The following is a 12,647-nucleotide window of genomic DNA, read 5'->3' as shown; positions in this document are numbered from 1 at the left end:
TTCTTAGGACCTAAATATTCTAATTTACCTAATTTGGGCACTTGGTTGAAGTTATGCTTACCTTAGTCTGCTTAACTTAACTCATAAAATTGTAGGACACTGCCTCAAACCAGACTCTTGTTATTTTTAAAATAAGCTGACTTCCGTTCATCTAAACATACTGCACCCAGTATTGTGTTCCTCTTTATGTAGGTTCTGTGGTTTCTGGTTGTTTGGTCCAAGAAATAGGAATCCTTAAGGTATACGGAGTTAAAGGGCATTGAAAATGAGAATACTTTTATGAGATTACTCTCTTTTTACAATCTCTTCTAATCCCATAAGATTAAATACTCAATGTGATAAAGACATCCATATTTATTTCTCCAGCCCAGACCTCTCTTCTGTGTTCCAGACTCATCCATGCAACCTCCTATTCTCCATAGCCCACTTGGATGTCTCAGAGGCACTAAAAACTCTATATTGTATCTACCCAAAATTAAATTATTGATATCCCCCCTTCCCTAAAATCTGCTTTTCTTCCTGCCTCAGAAAAAAGTAACTCTATTTACCCAGCTTTTTCGTATGAAGAAACCTGGATAGGATTCTTATCTCCTCCCTTCCTCACCTACTGTACTTGATCCTCATTATGCGTGAGTTCTGTATATGCGAATCTGCCTATTTGCTAAAGTGTATTTGCAACCCCAAAATCAATATTCTCACCGCTCTTACAATCACAGGCAGACATGTACAGAGAGGCCAAAAATGTGAGTTGCTTAATACACACATTCCCAGCTGAGGTAAAAAAAAAAAAAAAAAAAAGACAATGTTCTGCCTTCTTGTTTCAGCTTTTATACTGTAAGCAAATGTAGTCTATTTAGTGCCACGTTTTCCACATTTTGGGGCTTTCTGGTGGTAATTCTGCTGTTTAAAATGGCCCCCAAACATACTATCCAAATCCAAGACAGCTGTAATGTGCCTTAAGGAGAAAATACATGTTAGATAAGATTTCTTTAGGCATGACTTACAGTGCTATTGGCTCTGAGCTCAAAGCTAATAGATTAACATATATTAAATAAGATATCTTTAAACAGGAGCACACATAAAACAAGGTTATATACTGACTGGTTGATGAAAATGTTGTGATGTGAGGCTCCCAGGAACCTAACACTGTTTTCCCCTAGGAGCACTAGATCAATATTCACTACTTCAGTGTCTATGGTGACTTCGTAGAACATAACTACTATGAAAAATACAGATCGACTGTGTATCCAAACCCACCACCAAGTCCTACAGATTCTCCTTCCAGAACACAACTCAGATCCATTAGCTTCTCTTCATTCTGGGTTGTCATAGTAGGCCATTATGTCTAGCCTCTAATAAGCTTCCTTACTTCCAACTCTTGGCACTCTTCTAATCCATTCTCTCAGAGATCAATGTGCCTCTTAAAGCAAAATGGATTGCCATGGTTAGTCCCTGAATTAAACCATTCTATTATTTCCAAATGCATCTAAATCCAAAATTCTTCACAGACCATGCATGGACTTACTCTTGACACCTTGCAGACCTCACCTGCTTCATCTTAGCACCACTCCCTTCTCACAACACTGCAGACGTACTGATTTGCTGCTGTTGTTACTTAAGAGTCAAGAATTTTTCTGCCTTGGGGACTTGAAATACACTCTTTTCTCTGCCTTCTCTATTCTCTTTTCCTACACAACTCCTACTCAATCTTCAGGTCTAGGTTTAAATGTAACTTTCTCAGAGAGAAAGCCTTCCAACCCAAATGGAAACCCTCTATTATACTTACTTACAGTATCCTCTATTTATCCTTAACACCACAAATTTATTATTTGCTTAATATCTGGTTTTTTACTAGACTATAAGCTCCATGGGGACAGAACGATGCCTTTGTAGTTTGCAACTATACTTCTTACATCTGAAACAGTGTTGAGCACATAACTAGGGCTTGATAAATGACTGAATGAATAAATGAATGCACCTGACTCTCATTACATCTTTTAATAACACACTGAAACAGACATAAGCATGACCATGTTTAAAATGTTTGAAGGGAAACATATTGTTAGGATATGGCAGTGATCTGTTTCTCTTATGTAAGTGAACCTTAATTATGAGCAAGACACTAAGAATTTCGAGAAATTTCCTGAGTCTCTGTCCCTTATCTCTACATAGTATAAAATGATATGTACTTTAACAATTAGCCATGACTAAACTTATTACTGAGCAAAGAGCATTACTGTAGAGACCATACTAAATAAACAAACAGCTGAAGATTGGTCTATGAGGTAAAGCTCTGAATAAAACTGAAGTTCAGAAATAATATTTATGTCAACTCAATAAAATTACTACACTTTATCATAGGGATAAAGACTGGGAAGAAGGGAAGAAGGCTGTACTTCCCTTAATAATTTTTTTTTATTATTTTCCATTTAAATAGTAGTTCAGGTTTTTTTCCTTTTCCTGCCCTCCAAAATTTTCAAATCAGAATTTGGTAACATGTCTACTTTTTACATTAACTTTATTTTCACAATATGGGAGAAATTTTACTTTATCACTAGGATCTAATTTTTTCTTACTTTTTCTTCTCTGAAGAGAAGGTTTTTAAGATATAAACTTTTAGTTAATTCTAATATAATTCTTTCACATTCTCCCACAATGTCCTGAAATTGTTATCCTCTCTGAAGTGATAAAGTATTGCTTCTAATTTGAAAACAAAATCTAATCTCTTACCACAAATATTTTCTGATATTTTAAGTTTCTCCATCACAGAAAATAAAGCAGTAATATCCAACCTGTATTTTTGACAAACTATATAACATCCTATTTGCCTCTGAACCACTTTTTTAAGTTACCAGTTTTAATAAGCATACAAAGAAATGACAGAATGAAGAGTATCTAGAAAATCTGTTACTTCTTTGCTCACATGATTAAATACAAAAGACAAATATAAAGTTATGGGTCTTTCATTTGCTGCAACTCTTAACTGTTCAATTCATTTTTAGCAGCCCAGAGTCTGGCCATGTATTTTTTTTTTAATAAAGATTTTATTTATTTGTCAGAGAGAGAGGGAGAGAGAGCGAGCACAGGCAGACAAAATGGCAGGCAGAGGCAGAGGGAGAGGGAGGAGCAGGCTCCCCGCCAAGCAAGGAGCCCGATGTGGGACTCGATCCCAGGACGCTGGGATCATGACCTGAGCCCAAGGCAGCTGCTTAACCAACTGAGCCACCCAGGCGTCCCCTGGCCATGTATTTTATTCGTCTTTTCCATATCTCAAACTGTTTCCAACTGGGAACAGTTATTAACAGCTTATTAATATAAGCCAGTTGTCCCTTCAAGATCTAGAACCAACTTTCAACATTTTCACTGGGTATCTTTCCCAGATAGTTGGGCTTTAGTTTCATTATCAAGGGTCTCATCACATACTGCTAAAGAAGCACCAGCAGTGTCCTTTCATTTCATTTTGTAAAGATCAATCTGTGACTTCCTACGTTGAAATTATTCTCCTCTTTCACTTTTTTACCATTCTAAGAAATGGGCATTCTTACTATTCTAAGTAAATTCTTTATTCCAAAAATAAAATATTTTCTTGTTATGAATAGCAGGTATTTAGTTTCTCCCAACGTGTTTTGAATAAGCATATGAAAATTTACTAACATATTCTCCATAAAAATTATATTCACTTTAAAATCCAGCAATTTCAGGGTGCCTGGGTAGCTCAGTGGGTTAAAGCCCCTTGCCTTCGGCTCAGGTCATGATCCCAGGGTCCTGGGATCAAGCCCCACATCGGGCTCTCTGCTCAGTGGGGAGCCTGCTTCTCCCACTGTCTGCTGCTCCCCCTGCTTGTGCTCGGTCTCTGGAACGCTTCCAATATCTGTATATTTGTCTTAAAAAAAGCCAAGCCTTAGGATTTTATTAAACTCTTAGATTGTTATGTAGAAGTTGTTGTAGAGTTTTAAACAGAGATTTTTGCCTCTGGAACGCTGCCTTTTAAAGGTACAATAAGACCTCCCATTTACCTGGCATTATCCAGAATGAAGAAAGCCTAATTGCCACAAAAAGGTATCTTGTTAAGAAACTGTTAAAGGTCTGAGATTTCACCCTACTTGCAACCTAACAAGTTAAGCTGCCACAGTATCAGAGCCCAAAGAATTAATTTTTTTAAAGATTTTATTTAGTTGAGGGTTTATTTTATTGAGAGTGCATGTGTGCCCTAGAGACACAGAGAGCACGCATACACACCAGCAGAGGAGAGGGACAGTCTGAGAGGGAGAAGCAGACTCCCTGCCCTGAGATGACGACCTGAGCAGAAGGCAGACACTAAACTGACTGAGCCACCCAGGTGCCCCGAAACTCAAAATATATTAAAGCTTGCCACCATGTGGCCCAAGTTATCTTTCTCTTCCTTTCTCCCTCCACAAACCACTTTTAGAGTATTTTTTCACATGATTTATGTCATCGTGTGTGTATTTACTGGCTTATTTTCTCTCTTCTAAGCCTAAGATCCAAGCAAGGAGAAACCATATCTCTTTCATTCAGACTCGTATATTCAACACCTTTTATAAAACCATAACACAGAAATCAATAAGTATTTGTTAAATGAAATTTAAAAGTGCTTATATGAAATTTGTTTCTGTCTAAAAGCTCACACACACGCTATTCCTCACTGGTACCCTGCTCTCACGAACTCACATCTTGAAACCTATATGAATTCTCACCTGCCATATGATCCAGAAGGGTCCACATCTCATAAATCTTTCCCCAATGCTATATCCTACAGAATTTTACTTAGTTCTCACAACCCTATATTATTTTCTGCAATTAAAAAATAAAGAAATTAAAGCTTAGAGAGGTTAAGAGATGTGTGCAAACTCATAATCCCAGTGCATCTAGGTTTTAAAATTAAGTCTGTGTCATTCCAAAGCCCCTATTCCTAAACCTCTCTTAAACTGCATCTTTAGCTAAAATGAGTCTCATACGATGTTACGCATTCAAAGCCCAGTGCTGCCACATACTAATAAAAGTGAGCAATAATAATAACGAGTGAGTACTAATATTGAGGAACCTCAGATGCTGTACAGGTAAAACAGGGGTATAGTTACCTTAAAAATGTATACAGATTAAATTACATGATTTATATGAAAAGCACTTAGCACCATGCCTAGCACTTATAATGCAAAACATGCAAGAAACATTAACTATTATTATCATACATGCCTCTAAAACAGAAGTCAGTCATTCTTTTCTGTGAGGGTCAGATGGTAAATAGTTTAGGTTTTGTGAGCCACATAGTTTCTGCTGCAACAAAAAGAGGCAGAAGGGGTGCCTGGGTGGCTCAAACAGGGTTTGGCCCAAAGGTCATAATTTGTCAGCCCCTGGTTTAAAGCAGAGTTCTGCAACCTCAGCACTACTAATACGTGGGGCAGGATGATTCTCTGTTGCAGAGGGCTCATTGTAGAAAGTTCTGTGCATTGTAGAAAGTTCGGCAGCATCCTCAGCCTCCACCCAGCAGATGCCAGTAGCATCTCCCAAGTGGACACAACCAAAAAAGATCTCCTGTGGAGCAAAACTGCCCAAGTTGAGAAACACAGCTCTAGAACAATTAAATGTAGCTTGAATTTTCTAATAAAGGAATACCTTAACTAAGTGGAAAATTAACAATTTAACATACTAAAAAATATTTATACTCACTTAGCTAAAATGCCCACACTTAGCAGTAACTTTATAACTTCTGTGATACACACAGCTGTGGTTGAAAAGTAGAGTTCTCTGTCTGATGTCCTTGTGTATCTTAAAGCTATGGTATAAGCTGCGGCCACCAGGGTCATCACTGCCAAGCAGTATAACTTGAATAATAAACTGACATTTTCTGGAAAATATGTGCAACAAAGATATTATTTAGTAAACAGCATTATGTATATAGAAGTTAATCTAATGTTATACCTCAAAATGCTTCCCAATTTCAAGCACAAAATACTTTTTAAAACCCATGGCATTTAAAAATTTATTTCAAAACAATACTTTCCAAATACATGAACATAAACACGCACACACAAAACACAGCTAACTTTAAATAAGGTAAGCAAAGATTTTGTTCCTGAGAATGCCACAACTGCAAGATTATGTAGCATACTGACACTAGTTTGGGATATAATAAATTACATATATTTCTTTCATTTAAAAGAGAAGATATACTTCAATATATCTTTATAATATAATGTTAGCACGATACATTTGTAGTGGGCATATAAGACTTTTGGCTAACGCACAACAAATACTTAGTAACATTAAACCTACACCTGTAAATTACTGCAATTTACAGTATTTATTTCGGATGAATTGTGTTATTTTGAAGTTTTGTCCATCATTAATTTTGCTGTCCCCATCCTATGTTATTAATCAAAACAGTTCTATTTTTTCCTCTTATTTCCTGTGTTGCTACAAAAAGACTCTTAAGGTTGGACTTACTTGAAATGGGCGAATGCCTACAATGCCCCTGGGCAGGGCTTTATAATAAACGTGGGTTCCCCAACCAGGAAAATAACTTGGCACCCATGCAAAAAAATACCCTTTAAGTATTTGTTTAACATTTATTCAGAGCTGAAGCTAAATGTTCTGTGCGAGAGGGTGGAGAAGGAAGCCGGGTGTCGCCCAACCTGTCCTAGCTACAGCTCTGAGGTCCAGAAATTCAGGTCTGTTCCTAACTTACATACCCCACTCAGCAAAACAAAGTGCTTCGGGGTTATTCAGAAGCAATCTCATGAAAAGGCAATTAGTCATCAGATATGATTAATGTGCCATCCCTGGGGGGAAAGCGGTGGATCTCGCCCTCCACCCAAAATATCAATGTTTTCCTTCTAACCACGTACAACATTCTCCGGGGAAGGAACTCTGTTAACGACTGCTTTCTCCATCTTGTTAAGGTTTCAGCGCTGTTTCAATGCCCCAGTGATGTTTTCTGTGGCTGTTATAGGGACCAGCCGCTTCTTGGGCTCCACGCCCGGAGCATGCCCTTAAGCCTCTGAGCATCCGTAGGGCAGAAGGCGCAGAAGAGACCGCAGCCGCGACGACCCCGGCCGGGACAGAGCACAGTCCTGCCTGTCGCGGGGTGATGCGGGTCCAGCCCCGGACCTGCGCTCCGGCCCCTCTCCCGGTCCGCCGCAGCCCGAGCCTGTCTGAATTTGATTCCCACCCACTGCAAGCTCGTCGGGGCAGGAGCGGTCTCGGGCAGCCAAACGGCCCAAAGCGGAGTCCGGCTAGGGCAAGACAGCCGCAGCAGGAGGCTGACTGCCCCGCGCCGCCCTTGCAGGCGGCCGCGCCGGCTCACACCACAGAGCGACTCCAAATAAACTCCTCCTGCCCGAAGCCTCCGCCTGGCCCCGGAGCCCCGCGGGCGCGGACAGGTGGTGACGCTCGCGCGCCACCGCCCTCCGCGGGCTCCCCCGTCCCGGCGGCCCCCAACCTCACCTCTTGGGGCAGCCATGGTTCCGCGACAGCCCCGCGCGGAACTGACGCACACCCCCTCCCGCGCAGTCCTCGGGACACCCGAGACCGCCTCCTTGTGGTCATAGAGACGAAAATCATTCGGCCTAGAGCGCCTCGTCGGCCGACGGTCAGCCGAATTCCTGCCCAGCCTGGCACCAAGATTAGGCTCAGCAATCCGAGCTACCCCCGAAAATGGGAAGACCCGGATGGAGGAGAGGCCTTTACGGCCTAGTCTGTGCTAACAAGTGCATAAAACTCGAGTCGAAGGCGTCATTCTGTAAACTACATCTCCCGGCCGGCTAAGGAAGCCAAGTCAAGGGAGCAGAGCGTTGCCTTCTGGGAATTGTAGTCCTCACCAAGGAGATTTGGCAGCAAATAGGACTTGGGTTGTTAGTGATTTACGCCTGTCCAAGCTGTTTAGAAACCCTCAGAACCCGTAAAGTAATCGAAACTACTGTCAGCAACTTTTGTAACTTCCACCTTGCTCATTACCTTGTATTATTACCTCTTACTTGACATGATTTATGTTATTTTTCAGAAGTCTTGCGGCTGTGTCCTTATTGTCAGCATTGTCATTGATTATATTTACTTGGCCAGACATTCTAACTACATGATCTTCTCACAACAAAAGGGCTTCAAAAATGTCAGACGTGTCAACAGGCATTTACTTCAACCGCTATAATCTTCACTTTCACTGTAGATATTAGCATAAGCGATGCTAGAAATAATTCATTGGCAAAATGAAAGGCTTTCTGGATATCACGCGGATTGGTTAAAAATACTATAAAGGTACATCAGTCCTTATAGGAACAGGGATACAAGAATCTGAGAGACCCAGAAGCGTACACCTCCTGTAGCACCATCTTTCCCTAAAATCACTTTTTAGAGGTTTGAGTGATTGTTGTACACAATTGCCTTATCATTAGATATGCATACATGCAGATAAATCTAGTCTACTAAAATTATTGGAAAAATTTGCATAACTTATTAGCATCATATTACTATTAGAAGAAGCTTTGTAGAGTCTGACATTTGATTAATCTCATTTTGGAACACTGTTGGACCTTCCCTCTATGGGGTTGTGTGTGTGCTCACTGGTCCTTCTTACCTCTTCTTGTAATTAGTACATTCACTATTGCATATGTTCTTACACATACACTTAAACAAAAAACTCACAGCCTTCTCTGAAATTAATTTTAATAATAGAAAACATTCCAACATACATTCCTTCTTTTATTTTATAACTACAGCTTTGTACAGTTTATCTCTTCCCATTTTGGAGTATCATTATGGGGGCGCCTGGGTGGCTCAGTGGGTTAAAGCCTCTGCCTTCGGCTCAGGTCATGATCCCAGGGTCCTGGGATCCAGCCCGGCATTGGGCTCTCTGCTCAGCGGGGTGTCTGCTTCCTCCTCTCTCTCTGCCTGCCTCTCTGCCTACTTGTGATCTCTGTCAAATAAATAAATAAAATCTTTTTAAAAATGGAGTATCATTATGGTCTCAACTTAATTAAATTTAATTATTCTCCTTTTGATGCTCAAGTTATGCCAATATGGCCCTTGTAAGCCTACTTCTTTACTTCTGCACAAGATTTTTAAAGCATTCTTTATTTCTGGCAACAAGAGGTTCCAGCCAATCTTAATATTTCCCTGTCCTAGGTCATAGAATCAACTACACTTCAAGGAACTATGGTTCTTTCTGGTAGAGAATAGTATCTCTCTCTCTCACACACACACACACACAAACTGATTATAATTAGGGTGGTAGGTAAAAGGCTGTTGGGCTATTTTTTGTGACATTTCTGGTTCACATAACATATGCTACTGAATCCTACTTTTCTTAACAAATTTTAATTGCCCCAAAGACTTCCTACTCCATTGGCATGAACCTTGACTAGATTTTGATGTCTTCTGTCCTAACCTGTTCAGCCCAAGACCACTAGGGACAAACCTATATTTAGAGAGAATCAGGATTACTGACCCATTCCAATGAGGGAAATCTCACACCAGAGAAATTGTGTGGTATGTCTCGGGAACAAAGAGTTATAAAATCTGGGAGATGGTTAGACTTGGGTGAAATTTAAAGGAAGCAGTGTTTTGATGGATTTGAAGCAGAGCTGTTTATAAAGAAGTCAACATCAGATCTGGACTGAAGAACAGTGTCAGGATCCTGTTTTTCGAAAACAACAAAGTTACAGGATGTGGACTGTCGTGTTCAGGAGCCCCTGAAATGAAGGCTTTGCTTCTAGGTTGGAAATTGAGGCCACTTCCTTGTGTCAAAGCAAAAACGGGCCTGTCATTCCTACTGACAACAATTTCAATAACAAGGTTCCTAACAGCGGATGCTTTCAGAGAACAAATGTTTCACTGCGTTAGAAAGTAGACACTCAGAAGAGGGTGTGGTTATCATACTGTACTAAGCATTCCCTTCAGAGAAATATTATTTCCTGTTACCTTTCCAGCTGGCATTTCTGTTTATTATCCCAGCCCAATGAATGGCCAAGCAGATATTTGCACTCTTTACATTTGAGCTAAATTTTACTTATTCATTCTGAATTTTCCTCAGTCTTTTTTTTTAAATATTTTTTATTTATTTATTTGACAGAAAGAGAGATCACAAGTAGACAGAGAGGCAGGCAGAGAGAGAGAGAGAGGGAAGCAGGCTCCCTGCCGAGCAGAGAGCCCGATGCGGGACTCGATCCCAGGACCCTGAGATCATGACCTGAGCCGAAGGCAGCGGCTTAACCCACTGAGCCACTCAGGTGCCCCAATTTTCCTCAGTCTTGGAGGAAAATCTAGTGACTTAGTGTGCTTCTCTTATGACTGACCTTCTCTACAGCTGTGGTTATTGCAAGAAGCAGTCATTTTCAACATGTGAACCACAGGGTCATTTTTGCCCTATGATGAACTAACCTGACGTCTCAAACAGCTACTGCTATTGCCACCTGAAACCCTGATGTTCCTGACTGTCATTACCAAGCTGCAATATTTGCCTTGAAATCCTGCTCACTTCTATATCTGATCAGACATCAGAGCTACCCTAGTCTCAATGAATTATATAAAGGGAAGCCATTTCTCTATCCATTGGTACTAAAGTACAGCTGTAGCCTGTAAAGTAAGCAATACCAAAAGGCTTAAGGAAATTATAGTTAAATTCAAGGATGTAGCTACATAGCAGATTATTAAAAGTGGTGAAGTTTCAAGTACAGTAAATCATTAACCATAAAGAACATTTAGGCAAATGCAGACACCTAAACATAATTGTTTCCATGACAATTTAAGCATATGTTTCTCATTCTGCTATTAAGAAAATTACATCCCAATTTGCTAGGTTAGTATTTTAAAACAATTCTTTCCTATGGTGTAATATTACTAAAGACACACCAAAAAGAACTGTTGCATTTGAGAAAGTTAAAAAATACAAGGAGACAATGTAAAATTCAATGTCTAGACTTAAAGAGCAAAACATGAGTAACACATCTAAACATTTCTTATTGGAGCTTAACGCTCCCTTGCCTCTGCTTCCTTTTTTAGCCACCATAATCTCGTTTTTCCTGCCAAGCAGTACTGATTTGTAGTCTGTACATATTTCTACCATTTTCTGCTTCCTACAATTTTACTTCTACTCAAGCCAACTCTATTAAAACGGAGCTCAGCAGTTGCCTACTCCATTGACCTTTTCTTGTTTCTCATCCTCTTCTGTTTATCCATCAGACACTGACTGAAAGCCATAATGTGCCAAGCATTATTCAAGGCACTGAGAACTTGAAACCAGAAAGTGGGCAGAGTGAGGATGGTAGTGTGGTAGAATGAGACACTGGAGACTCCCTCCTTTCTTGGCTAACATTAACCAAGCACTTAACCATGTAAATGCTTTGCATGGGTTAACTCATTCAATCCTCTTGACAGCCCAATGGGTTAGGAACTGTTAGTATCCCAATTTTCATGATGGAAAAACTGTAGCAGAGAAATATTAAGTAACACAGCTAATAAGTAGTAGACCTTGACCTTACTTCCTTGACCACAGAGATTCCTTTATGTCTTTTTCTACTACTCTGACTGCTCGTTGCTCTCATTTTGTCTCTTCCTCCTCATTCTATTCCCATTCCCTTGGGGATAATGTCCCAAATTACCTTTGTCCGGTTCAAATTCCAGTCACCTCTGCTTTATTATTTTTGTCATCCCTTAGACACAATTTTTCTAGCACTGAATGTGTTCTCTTTTTTGATCAACCAGCTCCTCTTCCCAATTATCCCGTCTCCTAGTGCAGACACCCTGAGATCATACTGTGATTTGTTCTTCCTTTTCCTGAGATGTTCTATCCTATTCATTAAATCTCAAATTTGCCCTTCATGTCATCCATAATCCCATGTCCTAATTCTTGCAACAGCTTCCTAGTCATCTCCCCAAACATAGCATCTCCCTCCCACAATCAGTATTCTGTTCAAGAATCTGCAATGGTTTCCTAATGTCTGACTACAGACAGGCAACATATTCCTCTGTCCGGCTTTCAATGTTCTCCAAAAACTATACTAACATGACTTATCCAAATTTATTTCTCACCACCTCTCAAAAAATAATCTTTTTCCTCTGTTCCTCTCTCTCTTCTTTTCCAAAGACTACTCTGCTGCTGAGCTCCTTATCAATTCCCACCTTGACTATTAAAATAATGACTTGACCAATATCCTGCCTCCAGTTTGTGCTTTCATTTATTCCCTTTTTCTTCCTTCATTCACTGACCAACATACTATACAAATGCCAGGTATAAAAGTGGTTAGAATACTGTTCAAATCTCAAGAAATTTACAGTCTAACAGAGAAAATACAGATGACCACATGTATACCTATTGACTTTAAGTACAATACTAAGGTAATAAATAAAATCTAGCCAAAATCCAAGGGAAAAAGCAATTCATTCTCCCCAAGGTGATGGGAGAAAACCTTCACTGTAAAGGTAAAATCCAATCAGCCTGTTTGAGGACAAACATAATCTCGTAGGGGTGCCTGTGGAATACATTCCAGGCAACAGTGAAAAGCAAGAGCAGAGGATGATGGTATTAAAGACAATGACAGGGCACCTGGGTGGCTCAGTGGGTTAAAGCCTCTGCCTTCGGCTCAGGTCATGGTCCCAGAGTCCTGGGATCGAGGCCCGCATCGGGCTCTCTGCTC

At 40.1% G+C, this 12,647-nt stretch overlaps 1 protein-coding gene across 1 annotated transcript in view; it reads right to left on the bottom strand.

Annotated features, from left to right (window-relative positions):
* Positions 1-7,635, bottom strand: part of SLC35A1 (solute carrier family 35 member A1) — a 32,992-nt gene extending 25,357 nt beyond the window's left edge. The window contains exons 1-2 of the mRNA XM_047733255.1: positions 7,465-7,635; positions 5,689-5,866 (exon numbers count right to left, since the gene is read on the bottom strand). Of these exons, the coding sequence (XP_047589211.1) occupies positions 5,689-5,866; positions 7,465-7,480 (194 nt within the window). The 5' untranslated portion in view covers positions 7,481-7,635. The remainder of the gene's footprint in view (positions 1-5,688; positions 5,867-7,464) is intronic.
* Between the last annotated feature and the right edge of the window lie 5,012 nt (positions 7,636-12,647).

The sequence above is a fragment of the Lutra lutra genome, chromosome 6, assembly GCF_902655055.1.
Source record: "Lutra lutra chromosome 6, mLutLut1.2, whole genome shotgun sequence".
Lineage (NCBI taxonomy): Eukaryota > Metazoa > Chordata > Mammalia > Carnivora > Mustelidae > Lutra > Lutra lutra.
The sequence above is the reverse complement of the archived record's forward strand: the minus strand, read 5'-3'. Positions and strand labels throughout refer to the sequence as shown.